Source organism: Aphanomyces astaci (genome assembly GCF_000520075.1).
Source record: "Aphanomyces astaci strain APO3 unplaced genomic scaffold supercont1.34, whole genome shotgun sequence".
In the NCBI taxonomy this organism is placed as follows: domain Eukaryota; phylum Oomycota; class Saprolegniomycetes; order Saprolegniales; family Verrucalvaceae; genus Aphanomyces; species Aphanomyces astaci.
Window position 1 is genome coordinate 95,184 of NW_009798297.1, and position 17,419 is coordinate 112,602.

At 52.7% G+C, this 17,419-nt stretch overlaps 9 protein-coding genes across 10 annotated transcripts; 6 read left to right on the forward strand and 3 right to left on the reverse strand.

The window, feature by feature from the left end:
• The first annotated feature begins 20 nt into the window (after positions 1-20).
• Positions 21-554, forward strand: H257_11450 (hypothetical protein). The gene has a single exon (XM_009838390.1). It carries the CDS (start codon positions 26-28, stop codon positions 353-355), a length of 330 nt encoding a protein of 109 aa, XP_009836692.1. The 5' UTR covers positions 21-25; the 3' UTR covers positions 356-554.
• Positions 555-838: 284 nt separating this feature from the next.
• H257_11451 (hypothetical protein) lies at positions 839-1,821 on the forward strand. The gene has a single exon (XM_009838391.1). It carries the CDS (start codon positions 885-887, stop codon positions 1,611-1,613), a length of 729 nt encoding a protein of 242 aa, XP_009836693.1. The 5' UTR covers positions 839-884; the 3' UTR covers positions 1,614-1,821.
• Positions 1,822-3,338: 1,517 nt separating this feature from the next.
• Positions 3,339-4,385, forward strand: H257_11452 (hypothetical protein). The gene has a single exon (XM_009838392.1). The coding sequence runs from the start codon at positions 3,397-3,399 to the stop codon at positions 4,135-4,137; it is 741 nt and encodes a 246-aa protein (XP_009836694.1). The 5' UTR covers positions 3,339-3,396; the 3' UTR covers positions 4,138-4,385.
• Positions 4,386-5,044: 659 nt separating this feature from the next.
• On the reverse strand, positions 5,045-5,474 carry H257_11453 (hypothetical protein; the record flags this gene model as incomplete). The annotated part of the gene is made up of 2 exons (XM_009838393.1): positions 5,045-5,346; positions 5,402-5,474. 2 exons carry the CDS (start codon positions 5,472-5,474, stop codon positions 5,045-5,047), a joined length of 375 nt encoding a protein of 124 aa, XP_009836695.1.
• Positions 5,475-6,436: 962 nt separating this feature from the next.
• Positions 6,437-7,818, reverse strand: H257_11454. 2 transcript variants are annotated; one of them, XM_009838395.1, is made up of 6 exons: positions 7,584-7,818; positions 7,391-7,522; positions 7,187-7,302; positions 6,934-7,122; positions 6,709-6,858; positions 6,437-6,637 (listed from the first exon to the last, which is right to left on the reverse strand). In XM_009838395.1, the coding sequence occupies exons 1-6, from the start codon at positions 7,797-7,799 to the stop codon at positions 6,616-6,618; spliced, it is 825 nt and encodes a 274-aa protein (XP_009836697.1). In that variant the 5' UTR covers positions 7,800-7,818; the 3' UTR covers positions 6,437-6,615. The 2 variants fall into 2 exon arrangements, with proteins under 2 accessions (XP_009836697.1, XP_009836696.1); XM_009838394.1 differs by lacking the exons at positions 6,437-6,637; positions 6,709-6,858 and having other exon boundaries at positions 6,883-7,122.
• Positions 7,819-8,059: 241 nt separating this feature from the next.
• Positions 8,060-9,488, reverse strand: H257_11455 (hypothetical protein). Its single transcript, XM_009838396.1, has 6 exons — positions 9,126-9,488; positions 8,943-9,074; positions 8,763-8,878; positions 8,495-8,665; positions 8,297-8,449; positions 8,060-8,226 (listed from the first exon to the last, which is right to left on the reverse strand). The coding sequence occupies exons 1-6, from the start codon at positions 9,465-9,467 to the stop codon at positions 8,196-8,198; spliced, it is 945 nt and encodes a 314-aa protein (XP_009836698.1). The 5' UTR covers positions 9,468-9,488; the 3' UTR covers positions 8,060-8,195.
• Positions 9,489-10,022: 534 nt separating this feature from the next.
• On the forward strand, positions 10,023-14,071 carry H257_11456 (hypothetical protein). Its single transcript, XM_009838397.1, has one exon. The coding sequence runs from the start codon at positions 10,065-10,067 to the stop codon at positions 13,953-13,955; it is 3,891 nt and encodes a 1,296-aa protein (XP_009836699.1). The 5' UTR covers positions 10,023-10,064; the 3' UTR covers positions 13,956-14,071.
• A 13-nt stretch (positions 14,072-14,084) lies between these two features.
• H257_11457 (hypothetical protein) lies at positions 14,085-16,102 on the forward strand. The gene is made up of 2 exons (XM_009838398.1): positions 14,085-14,733; positions 14,778-16,102. The coding sequence occupies exons 1-2, from the start codon at positions 14,116-14,118 to the stop codon at positions 15,888-15,890; spliced, it is 1,731 nt and encodes a 576-aa protein (XP_009836700.1). The 5' UTR covers positions 14,085-14,115; the 3' UTR covers positions 15,891-16,102.
• A 284-nt stretch (positions 16,103-16,386) lies between these two features.
• H257_11458 (hypothetical protein) lies at positions 16,387-17,267 on the forward strand. Its single transcript, XM_009838399.1, has one exon. It carries the CDS (start codon positions 16,394-16,396, stop codon positions 17,177-17,179), a length of 786 nt encoding a protein of 261 aa, XP_009836701.1. The 5' UTR covers positions 16,387-16,393; the 3' UTR covers positions 17,180-17,267.
• Positions 17,268-17,419: the final 152 nt, after the last annotated feature.

The following is a 17,419-nucleotide window of genomic DNA, read 5'->3' on the forward strand; positions in this document are numbered from 1 at the left end:
TGGTCAACGGCATTCTTCTTCCAATATGCTATCGACGAATGGCTCGGTCACAGCGAATGCAAGCGTGCCTGAGGAGGCCAAGGCGCTACCGAAGTGCATTTACGACGTGATGCAGCTCCTGGACCAAGTGCTTCGCGTGGAGATCACTGACGGACGCATCCTTGTGGGTCTATTCCACTGCCTCGACAAGGACAAGAACCTCATTCTCACCGAAACGACCGAGTACCGATATGCCAACAACCATGTCAAACAAGACGACTCCCCCACGCCGTCCGTTCGATCCCTTGGGATGACACTCATCCCTGGTCGGCATGTTCTGAAAGTCAGTCGACAGGCCACCCCGCCTTCCTCTTAGTCACATGTCCCGTCCATCGATAGCGACACGTACATAACCTTCCGAGGCGACAATGCAATCTATAGCGTTAGAACAATACAGTATAATACCACACGTCGGGCTTATCATGCAGTCGAGTTATCCCGCGAACCAAGTCTCTATAACCAACCTACTGTTCCGGAATCCCCTTGATGAGGGCATGTTCGTCGCAAACGCAGTCGTACGACATGGCTACATCCATGTAGGCCATGTAGGTGGCGTCAGCTATTCATCTACCGGTAGATACCCTCAGCTTGCATTGGATTCTATGTAGCATGGCTGTCACAAGCAACCACCCGCTGCATGATTGTTGTTTACCACGTGGCTGCCTCACACTCTGATATGGAGGTCGTATAAAATAAACCATGATAACGGCAGCATTTATTTTGAAAACACTAATCCTCTCTTCATCAGAGTATGACGTATCACTCGAAATATAAAAAATATACTTTGACGGGTTGAGACTGATGATAATACAATTATTTATATCACAATTCGATTCATTTCACACATGGGGCTGCTCCTGCGGTTGTACGCAGCCATGGCGGCACTGCACGTAGTCGCGGCCTTCATAACGTCGGTTCCTGCATCCACGCGATACTGCTTCAACGAAGAAGTCAAGACAAAGCGTACCGCCCAACTTCGCATCGCCGTCCTCGAGAGCTACGATCCGTCCGACTATGGCATTCGGGTCACGGCGTTCGGCCCATTCCTGTCGTCGCCGTCCGAGTCCCAGGCAGACATGAACTTCTTCGACACCATTGTCAACACTCCGCCAAAGCTGAGCTCCACCGGCGCCCAAACCCCGTCGTCCGGCAACTCGTTCAGCTTCAACTCGGAGCACCGCGGCGGGTGGTACAAATTTTGCGTGGAGAACACGCACACGTCGTTTCAGAAGAAGGTGTTGTTCCACACGTCATATGGCCTCACGACGGAAGGCGAATGGGGCAAGGAGGACGAAGTCGAGGCCGAGATGAAGCAGATGCACATCAAGGTTGTAGGGCAAACGCTGTCCAACCTGGGGCTGCTCTTCGACCAGATTAAGTTTGAGCAAACGTACTTGGCCGAGCGAAACAACCGCCACTTTGAAACGCTCGACAGCAACTCGTCTCGCTTGTTCTACTGGACTCTGCTGCAAGTACTCCTTGTTGCCGTGGTCTACGGCACGCAAAGCTATTTCCTCAAGCTATGGTTCAGCTCCAACGGCCTCATTGGAACCACCGACCGCCGATGGGCGTAGCGCTGTCGAGTCAAAGGCAACAGCACCTTACTGTAACCGTACCCACCAAGCAGTAACATTAATCGTGAAGTGATGGGTGCTGTATTCTGATCGGTGGACTCTTAGTCACTTGTGTGGGCAGCAATATAAAATGAAGATACATCGTGAGGATAACGTTATTAGAGCATCTTTTCAACGGTAATTTCTTAAAGTATAGGTTAAAGTCAAACTTCGTTTTTACGGTTGCTATTTTGGCACTATCCGACCTTTTTAGAAATTACTTATGCCCGCAGAAAGTCTATTTTCGTATAGTAGCAACAAACCCTCGGGATAGTGCAAGAGTTTTTATTCTATATCCGAAACTTCGAATTGTAATAGTTAAGTTGGACGAATGTCCGATGTATTTGGCCGTGCACCCGATATATTTGGTGGTGTGCACGATATAATTAGCCATGTGCCCGTTTAATTTGGCACACCGAGGTCGTGTACCCGATATATTTGGCGGTGTGCCCGATATAATTAGCCGTGTGCCCAAGCAATTGGCCATCTGCCCGATGAATTGTGTCGTGTGCCCCATGAAAATAGAATAACTCAAATAATTATATTCCATGGAGTGCAAATCAGTTTTAGTGGAAACATCATGTGGTTGAAGTTCGGCGCACGCGCAGCGTGCGCCGAACTTCCGCGCGCTTTCCTCCAGCATTCAATGCTCATTATTCAAATCGCCAAGGAACGCACAGCATGGGCGTCGCTGCACCCCCACGAACTCCGGTTATGATGTCAACTGAAGTACTAGATATTCCCCTCTGTAGCCATGAGGCCCCTACGAACGCATACCTCTTTCCGCAAAGCAACGAGTCGTCGCAGCGTTCAGAAACGACGACGACTGCAAAACCGCGGCGTTCGCCAACGGGATAAAGCAAAGTACTGCTCAAAATTAATGTTGAATCCGATCGAGAATTTGTGGTCGTCGATGAAAGCCTAAATCAAGACACTCCGGCGTGAGCCACTAGCCGCGTTCATGGGCCCACCACCGAATGGTTTGACTCGAGATGAATTCCGAATTCAATATCTCGAGCGAATTGCTGAACAGGTTATCGATGGTAACTTTCGCAGCATTATTGCATTTCTTAAAAGTTTGAATAGGGGTCGATGCTAACCGTTTGAATCGATACGCGCTATGCCTCGAATACTTTTACGGACGCGCGGAGGCCATGGACGACATGGAAGTTGGCATGTGATGCCAAAACGAGGATGTTATGTGTATCATTTCGACTGCATTTTTTAATTGAGTTCAATTTTTAATTTGAGTTATTCTATTTTCATCGGGCACACGACACAATTCATCGGGCAGATGGCCAATTTCTTGGGCACACGGCTAATTATATCGGGCACACCGCCAAATATATCGGGCACACGACCTCGGCGGGCCAAATTAAACGGGCACATGGCTAATTATATCGTGCACACCACAAAATATATCGGGTGCACGGCCAAATACATCGGGCATTCGTCCAACTTAACTGTAAAAAGGTGTAGTAAGTTGTGTGACGAGAGTATTTATTGCAGATACTTCGAAGTATACCGGTACCTCGTATTTCGAACTAAGTAAGTAGTATTCTTAATACTATTAATACTAGTACGTAGTAGTTTCAATACTAATTATTAAAAGTATTCACGTCAAATTAAAACTTCGACGTATTTTGGAATACGGATAATTTCCGGCGTAGACACACACCAAATATCCAAAGTTCGAACGACAGTCACGCCACAACGAAAGTGTTCTGGAGGAGGCACCAGCAGCATGTTAGGCAAGGCATTTGTGGTGGTGACGGCATGGCTAGTTGGTGTGTCGACGGCATTGACAGTCAAAGTGCCTGGGGGACAGCGGGAGTGCTTTATTGAGCACATCAAGACGAAGCGGACCGCGTACCTAGAGCTCGCGGTATTGGAATCAAACGATCTGTACGACATCCGCCTCACAGCGCATGGACCGTATGCGACGACGCCGTCGATGGCACAGAAGGATATGCTGTTCTTCGACTCGCTCGTGACAACGGCTTCGTTGGATGAGACGTCGAAGAACGTACAACGCAACGGGTTCAACTTTGACACCGAGCATCGTGGCGGGTGGTACAAGTTTTGCCTCGGCAACGAACACTCATCAAAGAACGGCAAGAAAGTCGACTTCTCTGTGCGCTTTGGCCTGACCAAGGAGGACGAGCTTGGGCACGAAGACATTGCGGAAGCGTCCACGAAGGACATGCACATCGAAACGGTGAAGGCTTCACTGGCCCATCTGCAAGACATGTTCTCATCTATCCAGTCGGAACAAACGTACTACCTCCAGCGAGACAAACGACACTCTAAAACCGCCGAGGGCAACCAGTCGCTTGTGTTTTGGTGGACCCTGGTGCAAGTGCTGCTGGTGGCCATCGTCTACGGCCTGCAGAGCCACCTCATGACGCGGTGGTTCAGTGGCGGAGGGCTCTTGACCTCCAGTGGCAGTAGCAGTTCCAATTCGCGTCGTGGGTGGGCTTTGTAAGTGGCAGTCGGAGCGATAGACTTCCGATTGGCGAGTTTTCAACGCTACAACTGTTCATTTTGCATAAAGTAGCAGTGAAGTACCCCTGCGCCTGACAATCGTCAAGATAAGATGAACTGGCATGAAGTTATTGGAAATCGAATCATCGCTTCCAAGAATCCACCACCCACAGGATGATCAAAACACAACTATCTTTGCTAGGATTCGTACAGCTACATAGTATGTAATATACACGGGTTAGAGATTGCTTAAGGACCTGTGGAGATCAAAATGCTGCTACTTCCTCAAGGAAGACCGTACTAATCGTCTACTGCGTGATCTAGTCGAATGGTTGATGTACAGTATGATGGATGTCTCTCCAATAGGACAACTTGGTGTCGTGGACTTCAGGCATGTGCACACCACAAATTTCGTACGTTTTGCCCCAGAGCAATTGAATTTCTATGCAAAGCGATCATCAACTCTTTGGCGACGCAAATGTGGCTTGCGACTACGTCCTTGGAGACCATCCTCTTCCCAGGTGGTTCAATGTAGGAGCGTCAAAGCCCCATGCGTCCAAGAGGCAGTTGGGCTCAAACACACGCAACGTAGCCGGTTCATCGCGCTGTTGTACGCGCCCGTACCGGACCCATGCAACTTAGCGGGATGTTGATCGTGTACACTAAGTACCCTTGTCCATCCCCCGATCCGATTTCCTGTATGCACATGCACATGTCAATTCCTGGCCAAAAATATCAGTTTACAGTTCATCGCCAAAAGTGTCAGTTCATAGCGAAAAATGTCAGTTCGTGGCCACAAATGTCAGTTCATAGCGAAAAACTGCGACACCGTACGTGCATGAGTCCGGGTAGTTGTTTGCTTGGTGGATGGAAATGAACAGTACGCAGTTGCCGGCTTCGAAGGCAACTTAAGTGCCGTTGCCATGGCATACGTCGTAATCGACAATGACCACCTTACGAATGGACGACGGATACGTCTGCAACAGGTAATGCTCCGTAATGCCAATGCTGTTGAAATTACAAAACCCCATGTCTTGAAGCGCGTCGTGTCCAGGAGGTCGGACGAGGGCGTACCCGCATGCCACGTATCGATCCACCACGGCGTCGACCAACGCCAGCACCCCATCTACCAACAAGCAGGTCTCGTTCGCACCTGGGGAGAACTGCGCCCAATCGCCAGCATCTTCGCCATTCGGCACCAAACTCGTCTCTTGGATTGACTCAACGTATGCTCTGCCGTGGTTCAACTTGGGTCGCTCGCCGACTTGATGCTTGTCCAAGAGGCCGGTCGCCGCCAGAAGGCCATGGAATCACCATTTCGTCTCGGGGCTTTCCCATGGTGCAAACAGCGGCGTGTGTTCCGACAGACCTTGCCACGGAGCGTGCCACATGAACAGTTCCTCGATACAACTGTACAGTACAGTACATACCCCACACAGCCGGGAGGGTCGTTGTGATTTGTCAACTTGGCTCAGGTACAGTATACATACAGTATCACATTTTGCATTCCGGATACAGTATCCGAAACTCATACCTGCGATACAGTACAGTACTGCTTCTGTACTGCGCTAGCTTTCGAATGCCGTGGCCACTTCCAAGGCAAGAGGCTTATCGTTTTGGACGTGTGTGACGGTGAGACTATTCGCCTCCCCAGCCCGAGAATGGTCTCGTTGAGGTTTATCTTTCGGTACTTCACTACAAAAGTCTCCAGACGCAATCGTCTGACTGGTGGACCGGCCATCGAGTGGGCGTGACTGCCTCGGCAGATCCATCGCGGACCTCGAAACTCACAACACGATGGTCGTGGGCTCGCCGATGCCAATAATGTCGGCGTCGCGCTTCGGATGGGTCTGAAGGCTATTTGGATAAATATATACGTCGTCTTAGAACGAACCAACGACTTGTAAACGAACGAACGAACGACAGATAGCCGCGTCCTGAGGCACGTGCATGTCGACAGATGCGACCTCTCGCCACGCAGTATCGGGACTTGGTTGTCGTGAGCGACCGCTTCCTTGCGGCGACGACATGTGGCCCGTTGCGCAATCTCCAGGAACGATATCTATTTACAGTTAACGTTAAGAAGATATGTGATTATGCAGATACGTAGGTTCATGACTTGGCTGGTGAGCCATGTCGTACGGCCAAGCACCAGCAGCCGGTCGTGATCCAACCACCCCTTTCGCAACGTTACACGTTATTTCGATCTGGATCGGGATATTCGAGGCCAAAACTCGAAACCACGAGGGCCAGCTACAGTATTCGTTTGGCGATTCTTGGCGAGATATTGGACGACGACCTCGAGAGATATAACACTAACGTATTTAATTCATAGGCCATCCACGCTCACCACATGATTGATGATGATGACAACTGCTGCCTTTTGAAGACGTTTCTATGGCTTAACTATGCTACGGGTACTCTTTCTAGTGTGTACTACTACTACGTACGAGGGTGGTGGTGGCCTTGACGAGATTGGTTAAAGCCCCATGCGTTGAAAGCTATACACGTACAACATTACCATTCGCGTCAAATACAACCCCAATTATATATATATGTATATAGCACGTACTTTTCCTGGTGTTTTCCCAAGAGCGTTTGCAACTTAGCTTGGAACGACGTGTTGTCCTTGTATTTGGCCACTGCGGCATTCAAAATGGGCTCGGACACGCGATACAGTGCATGCAACTCGGCCGTGTACGCCGTCGACTTTTCCACATACCTACGCGGGCCGTTGTAGTCATAACGGCGTAGTGTTTGGATCGAAAAAGTGACAATATTCATGGAGGATGCTTACGCGTCTTGCCACATGTGAGCGTCAGCTGTGACGTCACGCAGGCCAGCCGCCTTGGCTTCAGCCAGCGCCTCTTCCATGGCACGACCGACGCCGTCCAGCACGGCAGACATGGCCGTCAGTGTGTACTCGGCCGTGACGTGCGATGGGACGTCCACCGCCGCTTCCACCGGCGGCGCTTGTCCGAGGGGGCTACAGACGACCCATTCACCAAACAATGACGACGATATGAATCGAGTTGGTTTGCACTTTGTACCTGTTTTCAATCACGCGCTGAAAGTTTTCAATGGCGCGACGCACGTCGGGGTCGGTGTGCATGTCGTGCACAGCGTGCTTGATGTCGAGTTCGGCGAGAGAATACTTGTCTGCGAGCTACACGAATGCCAAAATGATGGCGTTTACATCGTGGACGTGTGTGTATGCATTGTGCATTTTGAATAGGGTACAAGGAGACACGTACGGAAGCTTCCGCCATGCGAACGGCTTCGCTCAATCGCTGGGCCAGGATCGTTTGTACTTGGTCCTCGGGTACGTACTGGCCGAGGGCATTTGCCTCTTCCATGACCATTTTCGCCAAGTCGGGCAGTTGGGCCTGGATGATCAGACAACACATGTGAGCGAATGATCTCTTCGAGTGACAAGGAACTTCATACCACAATGCCTTCGATGGTCTCGGCCACTTCGTTCAAGTATCGCACCAATTGCTTCTTGGTCACGGGCGAGCCAGACGTGTTGGACTCCTCAGCCGATTCGTCATCTTCTTCAAAAGAAGACCCATCATCCTTGCTGAACAGCTTGGAGATGCTGAGCGCCACAATAGTCACGGCCACCGCGCCGAGCGCAAGCACAAGTCCCGACGGTCGCACCATGTTGTTTTCGTGTTGAAATGATGCTAAACAGGTCGTCCGCGCCAATCGGAAAACCCTCTAGAAACGTATACGCTATTAAATGATACAAGTTTCGTTGTTGCACTTTTGTTACAAAACAGTTCCAAGTCTTAACGTTGAGGTAACGTTAGTTTTGAAATATGTACACCAGTAACTTATTATTAATAATACTATTACATGCAATGTCGGCATTAGAAAACGTGGCGAACTGACAAGAAGTAGGAGCATCGACACTTGAACGTCTTGCAAATCAAAATGCAACAGCACCCCCAGGTATTATTACTATGAGAGTGAGCTGTGGTCGTGCTTAATGTCTATCGTTAGATCTCCCTCCAACCCTGTCATCGCAACCGTCTATCCTTGCGACCGACGGGGGTTTTATTCGACTTGCAATCCCATGCGCTGGAAGCTACGACGATACATATGAACGCCCGCCGTAGCTATCTACTATATACATGCATGATGGAACTTGTACGTACTTGACTTGATGCTTCTCCAAGAGCTCTTGCAACTGGGCTTGGAAGGCTGGGTTTTCCTGGCTGTACTTGGCCACGGCGGCATTCAAGATGGGCTCCGTAACGAAATACTGTTCGTGAATCTTGGCGGTGTACGCATACGTCTTTTCCATGTATCTATCGTCATACGTAATCACTCAAACGGCGATGTTGTTCACTTACTTTTCCTGCCACAAATGCCCTTCCAAGTTGACGTTCTTCATGCCGGCCTGCTTGGCTTCCGCCAACGCTTCCTCCATGGCGCGGCTCACGCCATCCAGGACCAACGTCATGATTTCCAACGTCCGGTCCGCCGTCAAATCTTCGGGCACTTCGACCGTTTCGCCCAACGGGCTATCGCAAGTTGAGGTGGTCGTTCGTTCGTTCGTCAATGGGTGTTCGATCGTTGATTCGATCAACGGATCGGCACGTTTGTGTGTATGTGTTGTACCTGTTTTCAATCACGGATTGCAATCGCTGAATGGCCGCTTGCACTTTGGGTTCGTGCTGGAGCTCGACCATGGCCTTCTCAATCGATTCTTGGTCAAAGTGATACTTTCGGGCCAACTACAACACATGCCAAGAGCGTCAGGTGTGGAAGTAAGTTGTGGTCATGCCACGTCATACGTACATCTTGATCGGCCATTTGCACGGCTTGGCCCAATCGTTCGACGAGCATGGCCTTCACTTGGTCTTCCGTGATCTGTTGTCCCGTGGAGCGTGCTTGCTCCATGACGGCTTGTGTCACTTGTGGCATTTGGCTCTACGCAGTATCGGTGAATGCTCGAAAAATGTGCAACAACGCTACACTAACCACCAACTCGTCCACGATGTCGGCCAGTTCGTTGAAGTAACTCGCCAAGTTGTCCTTGGTCACACCAGTCTGCGAAGACGAAGCGTCCCACCAGATCTTGCCCACGCCAGCAGCACCCAACACCGCGGCAACTGCAATCGCAACCACCGTCACGTCGCCTCGAACATGAGCAGGTTCGACAAAGGCACGAGGACACGAAGCCGACGACGTCGCAACACCACGGAAACCAGAGATAGATGATTTCATGGTGGTGCCAGGGATGCTCAAGGCAGCGCCGGCAGCAGGTGTCAGCCGCTTAGTGTGCAGGTGGCGCATGGCCGAGGAGGAAGCGGCACGGAACATCGTCAACGTCGCGCGGGTGCGTATAATATGACAAACGCATGCCATTCACTGCGTACCCTACCCCTTCCGAAATATTATCCGGAAATAGTACTCCGAAGTATGATTCGTAGAAAAGAGTGCTCACGCCATACTTGATTGGTATTTAACAGCAAATCAAATGGATATCAATTAGCCAACCAATGATGGCTCTTGTGAAACGTCGCGAGTGATAGCGCAGTATGTTCGGCGGCGGTCACCTCCAGCCTCAATGCCAGGCGAAGCATTTGATGAATGCGAATCATGTTATGTCATGATATTTTCGCGTATGATTGGCAATAACATGAGGCGAGTTGCCAGGGAAAGGTATCAGATACTGGGGGATAACCCATCCATGTAGGCGGACTATCCGACTATACTAGTATTGACAACTAGGTTGGCACACATAAAAGCATAACTAAGTTACTACTACTGCAGTATTGCGTCGTTTGCATACAGTACTGCCTCGTATTTATCGGACGCAATTATACTACCGTTACCGTGCTCTATCGTTACGCGTCTATTTCCATCCGTTTGGTACTTCGACGTTGACCGCCACCACCGTGTGCTCAACCCAGCATCATGACGAAAGCTCATTGTTCGTCAATCCAGCACCCACAGCAAACCCAACAGCTACGACGACATATTTCCCTCCACGACCCGTCGATGAACGCTGGCTTTGAGAGCAACCACGTCCGCACGCACAAGTACACGACCGCGACGTTTGTGCCAAAATTCCTCCTCGAATCGTTTCGCAAAGCCGCCAACATGTATTTCCTCGCGGTGTGCGTTTTACAGTGTGTCAAGAGCATCTCCAACACGAACGGCTTGCCCACGACGCTGCCAACCCTTGTGTTCATTTTGCTTGTCGACGCTGCGTTTGCCATCCAGGAAGACAAGAAGCGGCATGTGGCTGATCACGTCGCCAACCACCGCATGGTTCATCTTCTGAGGCACCCGTCATCTTCTTCTTCGATATGTCAATCATCTACCGGAACGGACCATAGTCGCGCCACTAGCGACGTAGTCTTCACGGCGCGGCCATGGGCCGACCTCCGCGTCGGCGACTACGTCCAGTTGTTCAACCGGGAAGTGATTCCTGCCGATATTCTAATCCTGGCTGTGCATAGTCGTGACCAGCGGCCACAATGCAGCAGCAGTCACAACGACGACGGTGGTCACCGCCCTTTCAATGCCGATGTTCGTGGGGCCATCGAGACATTGTGCTACGTCGAAACCAAGTCGCTCGATGGAGAAAGCAATATGAAAGTCCGAGAAGCACTCGACGTGACCGCAACCAGGTGTCGGGGGCCAGCAGACCTTCTAAAACTCCGGGGGCATGTGCTAGCCGAGCCTCCCAACAACCACACACACAGTTTTAGCGGCGTGCTGACATTGGACACAAGGTCGCCGACGACGGCAACGACATCAAAGGAGGGGACAGTATCGACCCCCATCACCCTAACCAACATGCTGCTGCGGGGGTGTACATTGCGCAACACCGAGTTCGTCTACGGCGTCGTGGTGAGCACTGGCGGGGACACCAAGATCATGCGAAGCAACAAACCCACGGCTTCGAAAGTGTCTCGACTGGATTCATGTGTGAACCAGTACATTGGTGTGTTGATCCTCATGCTCATCGCCTGCTGCTTGATGGCCGCGACGGGAAACTTGCTCTGGCTTTACTTTCACGAATCGCGTACGCCATACTTAGCGTTGTTGGAGCCACCTTCGTCGTCCAACACGACAGCTCCATCGTCGTCGGCCACAACCTCTGCCCTCACTACCTACGGCACGACGTTTTTCTATTACTTCCTGCTCATGTACCAGTTCATCCCCATATCGCTATATGTGTCCATTGCGTCGGTCAAGTACATTCAAGCATGCTTTATGATGTGGGACGTCGACATGTATCACGCAGCGTCCAACACACCGGCGTTGGTGCGATGTATGGCTTTAAACGAAGAACTTGGTCAAGTCACCCACGTCTTCTCTGACAAAACGGGCACCCTCACATGCAACACAATGGAGTTCCGCAAGTGCTCTATCGGTGGTGTCTCGTACGGGCGAGGGAGTCCCCCAGCCCGCTACTTGTCGTGGCCACCCCCAAGCCCCCTCCCCAAGCCCCTACCTACGACCACGACCCCCCACGTCAACTTCCATGGCCCTGAGCTGTATGCTCACATGGATGGCGCCGTGGGCGCCGATCAAGCAAAGAGAATTGACCTGTTTCTGACCGTTCTGGCTGTGTGTCACACTGTCCTGCCCGAGACGCCCTCGTTGATGACTTCGATCCGTCCAAGTGACGTAGACTCTGACCAGGTCAGTAAGGCCGATTGTTCTGACCCAGCGCTGACCGCCGTAACCTACTCGGCCGCCAGCCCCGACGAGCAGGCACTAGTGTGTGCTGCAGCGTTCTTCAAGTACGCGTTCGTCAGTCGCACGCAAAAAACGACGTCAGTACGCATCCACGACTCCCTCGTGACATTTGACACGCTGGCCATCTTGGAATTCAATTCGACGCGGAAGCGCATGTCGGTCGTGGTGCGTTCAAATTCGCCGAGTCGGACCATCTACTTGTTTACGAAGGGGGCCGATGGAGTTGTGATGCCGCGACTGGCGCCTCCCCGAGGGACTGCCGACCGGACACTTGTGGACCTTACGAACGGACATATTTCAGCGTACGCGAAGGAAGGGCTGCGAACGCTGGCGGTCGCGTACAAGGAGCTGTCAGCGTCGGCGTTTTCCAAGTGGAGCGTCACGTACGACGCGGCGGTGGCGTCGCTGGACGACATGGAACGGTTCAAGAGCGGGCAGCTGCCGAATGCCATCGACGAGTGTATGGACGAGTTGGAGGTGGAGTTGCACCTGCTTGGCGCCACCGCCATCGAAGACAAGCTACAGGACGGCGTCCCTGAGGCCGTGGGCACGTTGATTGACGCCGGAATGAAGCTGTGGATGCTCACGGGGGACAAGGACGAGACCGCCATCAACATTGGATACGCGTGCAACTTGCTCCAGCAATCCATGCGACTCATCACGCTCACGGCCAAGAAGTTTCCCACTGCCGCTGCCACGTCCAAGGAAATCACCGACCAGCTGTATCAAATCAGCATATCCGGAAGCGCGCCCATAAGTGCTCCAAAGATGTCGCGGGCGCCGTCGCTTCTCCGCAGCAGTCGCGCGCCAAGCCTTCGAAGTCGATCGCGCACAAAGTCGCATTTGACGCTGTCCCAGTCGCGCATTTCGCTGCGCAACACGTCGGCCGACCCGACGGCGCTCGTCGTGGACGGCGACTGCGTCTACCACGTGATGCGACATTGCCCCACAACGTTCCTCAACCTCGCTCAAAAGTGTAAAGTCGTGTTGGCGTGTCGCGTGTCCCCGGCTCAGAAGGCGGCCCTGGTAGCCCTCGTCAAGGAAAACGTGCCGTCCAGTCGGACGTTGTCCATTGGCGACGGTGCCAACGACGTGCCGATGATCCAGGAGGCCCACATTGGGGTCGGCATCTCAGGCCAAGAGGGCCTCCAAGCAGTCAACGCCAGTGACTACGCGTTGGCGCAGTTCAAATTTCTGCGCCGGTTGCTCTTGGTCCACGGCCGTGCCAACTACGAACGTCTAGCTAAGTTGGTGCTATACATTGTGTACAAGAACGTCCTGTTGCTGGTGGCGCAGTTTGCATTTTCCATGCAGACGGGGCTGTCGGGCCAGAAAATGTACTTGGAGTGGGGCGTGCAAGTGTACAACGTGTTGTTAACGGCGGCGCCGATTGTCGCGCTCGCCGTGATGGACCACGACGTCCGCGACGAGATTGTGCTGCGACTGCCGGCGTTGTATCGAAGTGGCCCGCTTAATGTGCACATCAACCATCGCATGTTTGGGCTCTGGGTGCTTTCGGCCGTCGTTGAAGCTGTCACGATTGTCTTGGTGTCGGTCGCGGCGCTCGAAAATAGCTCCGGCGTGGGTGGTGAGAGCCCCGGCTTGTGGTTTCTTGGGAACATCGTCATGACCCTGATCGTCGTGGCGGCAAATACTAAGCTTGTGTTTGTGCACCATCGGTTCAATGGGTTGAACCCGGTGCTGCTCGTCGGGTCCGTGGCCATGTGGGTTGCGACTGCCGTCACCGCGTCGCACTTTCCGTTGCTCGCGGGGATCAATTGGTACAACATGGTGGCGTTTACACTCGCCCAGCCGGTGGTGTGGATCACAGTGCCGTTCGTGATCGTCGTGGTGACCGGCTACAGCTTCGTCGTGCGAGCTATCGCCGTCACATGGTACCCGTCGGCGTCGGACATTGTCAAAGAGTTTGTCCTGGTGCAAAAGACTGCCAAGAAGTCGCCATCCCAGCGAGTGTCCAAGATTGCACCGCATACGAACGGACCTCCAGGTCCTGTAAGTGGACGAGCAAAGCTCAGTGGGACCCCTCAAGCTGGAAACTCCAGACTTCGCAGTGTCGTCGAGCTAGAGGCTTGACGATACAATTATTTTTGCAATAACGCTATTGAAAATCGTCTTACAGCCAATCAACGAGGAGATTGAGCTGTCTATACTATTTCCACCAATAAGAAAGAGAAATGGCCAACCGAGAGGATACTACTACTTACTACTAGTACTACTATTGTTGGTTCTGTCCATGATGGCACCAAAGATCGCCACATCGGCGGCACTACTCCTACTTCTTGCGGCAACACTCACACTTGCTGATGGACCTACGAAACCAACAGTATGGAAGCAAGGTACACTTACCGTCGTCCCTCCCTCTGTAGTTCCTCCAAGTACATCAACCATTCCGCCGACACCCACCCCCGCCATCGCGGCCTCCTCAACCACCCCGACGTCCGTTCCCCCTACCACGACTGACGTTGCGAACGCGACGACCTCTATCCCAAACGCAACAAATGCAACAAATGCAACAATTGGATATGTACCTACGAATCAACTCCCTGCACAGGGTGTGTTTACATACTTCGACCCGACATTTGGCAGGACGAGCCGCGTGCGCATCGTCGAGAGCCTTCCCCTGGGCGATTTCGACTTGGCCCCGCTTCCCAACACTATTGGCACCGCAGAAGCTTTGGCACTTCTCTTCGACAGCGCCATTCGTCAGTTGGACATATGCGCGATGTACTGGAACCTTCTTGGATGGGCGGATCACACTGCGTTCTCCCCGGACCAGATGAAGCAATTCGGCGCCGATCGCGGCGTGGCCGTCCTCGCTGCGTTGCGTAGAGCTATCAAGCGTGGCGTCGTGGTACGTCAAATGTTCGTCCTCTTCCGTTCTTATCGCGGCCGTAGGTTCGCATTGTCGGGTCAACAACGTTCGCGCCATTTCCAGAACTCGACGGACTCGACGTGGAGCTCCGCCTATGGGACGCCTCGTACTGGTATGGCGGTGGCATCATGCACCAGAAGCTAGTGCTAGTCGATCAGCAACACGCGTACCTCGGCAGCGCCAACATGGATTGGAAGTCCATGGCGCAGGTGATGGAGGTCGGCGTTGTCGTCGAACGGTCCCGCGCCATCGTGCTCGACATGCAGCGTCTCTTCAACCTATGGTGGCTCTGGTCGGATCCGGTGCTTATCAACCCGTTGGACCCCACGGGGGTCTTGGCCATCTGGCAGCCCGTAGACACGTTTGTGGAGAAGTTCCAGGCGGTGGTGCGCCTCCCGCCATGGACATCGTCTCTCGTGCAATCAGGATGGAGCCAGCCAAACCCGTTCAACGCCACGTTTGTGTCGTCGCAATTCAACAAGGACAACCAGATCACCGCGGTTTGGAACGGCGAGCGCTCGCAGGTGTTTGTGTCCGCGGCCCCAGAGGCTGCCACGTCATCCACTCGTACATTCGACGAAGATGGCCTCATTTACACGATTCAACAGGCCAAAAAGACCGTGTGTCTGAGCGTCATGGACTTTGTTCCGTATTCAACCTACAAACTGGACTCGCACAACGAAGGGTCGATCTACTGGCCGGCGTTGGTGGACACGATGCTGCAGGTAGTGTACGCACGACCCGTGGCTATCCGCATCCTCGTCAGTCGATGGGCACACACGAGCGCCGTGATGATCAAACACCTCAAGATCCTACAGACCCAGTCCAGGACGTGTCCGTGCGCCGGCGGCGTCTGCCTCGGCAACATCACGGTCCGGTTGTTTGAAGTCCCGGGGTGGGACGACACTGGCGACCACCGCAAGTGGCCCGCGTTTTCTCGGGTCAACCACGCCAAGTACATCGTCACGGACGGCCGCGCCAACGTCGGTACGAGCAACATGGAATGGGGGTACTTTTACAACACGGCCGGCACGAGTTTCAACACGGACAACACCGAGGTCATAGATTCGCTCCAGAAGATTTTCGATCGCAACTGGGACTCACCGTACGCCATCCCGCTCTATACGTATCGTTGAGTCGACAACAACGACGACGCCATCATATGTACACAAGAGTTGGGTTTGCCACCTCGTACTCCAGCTACAAGTGTATTTCCAGCAGAGTTTGTGTAGTAAAAGCGAATGGATTCGAGAATCGAATGATATCTCGGTGTAAACGTTGTATGGTGAAGGCTTGGTTAGACGCTAAAGTACTTGCATCCAAGTCGGTCGCACGAAGAGATGACTTGTGCCTGTTGGTGACCTTTCGACATGAGATGCGATCTTTTTATCCGGATAGTCATCTGATAAATATACTCCGGAGTAGTATTAATTGTACGCATACATATATCTTGGTTCATAAATTCTTCACTAAATTCCCTTAAATAGTTCGATTATGTCGAATCGAATCGATGCATAACATGGTGTCAGCATCACGATCGGCCTTTTGTATGGACTGTTGAAGGTTTGTCCACTTGGAATTCCCTGAAATAAGTTCTCACCCACCACTGACGTCACGTCGGCCTACTCTCCAAACGAATATGGGACGCAACGACCTTCCTGCACCTGTAAGCGATGCCGAATGGGCCATCCGCGTGGAACTGGCGGCGGCCTACCGCCTCTTCCACAAGTTTGGATGGGACGAAGTCATTTACGGCCACTTGACCTGCCGTGTCCCCAGTGAAGCCGACGACCGGGACGTCGAGAATGCCCACTTTCTCATCAACCCCCTAGGCATCCGCTACGACGAGATGACAGCGAGCAAGCTCGTGACAATTGACATCAAAGGCAACTATATCAACCGCGGCTCCACTGGATGGGACATCAACCAAGCCGGATATGTCATTCACTCGTGCGTCCACGAAGCCCGCCACGACATGCACTGCGTCATGCATTGTCACACGATCGAAGGGTCTGCGGTGTCGTCCATGAAGTTCGGGTTGCTGCCCATTTCGCAATTGAGTCACGTGGCCATGAGCGGCGGCGTGAGCTACCATGACTACGAAGGTCTTGCCGTCTCGGACGCCGAAAAGCCCCGGCTGAAGGCCGACTTGGGTCCAGAGAACAAGGTGTTCATCCTCCGCAACCACGGCCTCCTCACAGGCGGCCGCACCATCGCGGAAGCGTTCTTCTTCATGTACTATACGGTCCATGCATGCAAGATCCAAGTCGCGGCGCTTTCTGCCGGCATCGAGAATGTCAGCTACGCGTCGGACGAAGTGGCGCGCAACTTCAAAATCGGCATGGCGCCTTTCGTCAAAGCCGGGGTCGGGACTGAAATGTTCGACGCGTTGAAGCGCGGCCTTCCTCTGGACTATGCCACCTAAGTAGTAACTCACGACGACAATGCATGCATAAGTGTAGCCTTGGTAGATGATGCAATCTGGCGCGAATACATCATGCTCCGTCTACGAAGTACTTCTGTACCGTGCAGGTGCGGTCTCAGCTGACTCAGGCCACTGAGTACAAAGGTAGTACAAATCAGGCTCGCGGCACTTCGCAGGGGTACGGACTGATAGCTCTGGTTGGTATGGGTAGCAAGGAGCATACAACGCCATCGTCGCAGT

What these genes read in the sequence shown, in the direction of transcription:
- H257_11450 (XM_009838390.1), top strand. Translation starts at nt 26, where the DNA reads ATGCTATCGACGAATGGCTCGGTCACAGCGAATGCAAGCGTGCCTGAG.
- H257_11451 (XM_009838391.1), top strand. Translation starts at nt 885, where the DNA reads ATGGGGCTGCTCCTGCGGTTGTACGCAGCCATGGCGGCACTGCACGTA.
- H257_11452 (XM_009838392.1), top strand. Translation starts at nt 3,397, where the DNA reads ATGTTAGGCAAGGCATTTGTGGTGGTGACGGCATGGCTAGTTGGTGTG.
- H257_11454 (XM_009838395.1), bottom strand. Translation starts at nt 7,799, where the DNA reads ATGGTGCGACCGTCGGGACTTGTGCTTGCGCTCGGCGCGGTGGCCGTG. An exon ending in AGACCATCGAAGGCATTGTG is followed by an intron (nt 7,523 to 7,583) that starts GTATGAAGTTCC and finishes CTGATCATCCAG; the next exon opens with GCCCAACTGCCCGACTTGGC. An exon ending in TTGGGAAAACACCAGGAAAA is followed by an intron (nt 6,638 to 6,708) that starts GTACGTGCTATA and finishes GTACGTGTATAG; the next exon opens with CTTTCAACGCATGGGGCTTT.
- H257_11455 (XM_009838396.1), bottom strand. Translation starts at nt 9,467, where the DNA reads ATGTTCCGTGCCGCTTCCTCCTCGGCCATGCGCCACCTGCACACTAAG. An exon ending in GGGCATTTGTGGCAGGAAAA is followed by an intron (nt 8,450 to 8,494) that starts GTAAGTGAACAA and finishes GTATGACGATAG; the next exon opens with ATACATGGAAAAGACGTATG. An exon ending in TTGGAGAAGCATCAAGTCAA is followed by an intron (nt 8,227 to 8,296) that starts GTACGTACAAGT and finishes GTATCGTCGTAG; the next exon opens with CTTCCAGCGCATGGGATTGC.
- H257_11456 (XM_009838397.1), top strand. Translation starts at nt 10,065, where the DNA reads ATGACGAAAGCTCATTGTTCGTCAATCCAGCACCCACAGCAAACCCAA.
- H257_11457 (XM_009838398.1), top strand. Translation starts at nt 14,116, where the DNA reads ATGATGGCACCAAAGATCGCCACATCGGCGGCACTACTCCTACTTCTT. An exon ending in CTATCAAGCGTGGCGTCGTG is followed by an intron (nt 14,734 to 14,777) that starts GTACGTCAAATG and finishes TCGCGGCCGTAG; the next exon opens with GTTCGCATTGTCGGGTCAAC.
- H257_11458 (XM_009838399.1), top strand. Translation starts at nt 16,394, where the DNA reads ATGGGACGCAACGACCTTCCTGCACCTGTAAGCGATGCCGAATGGGCC.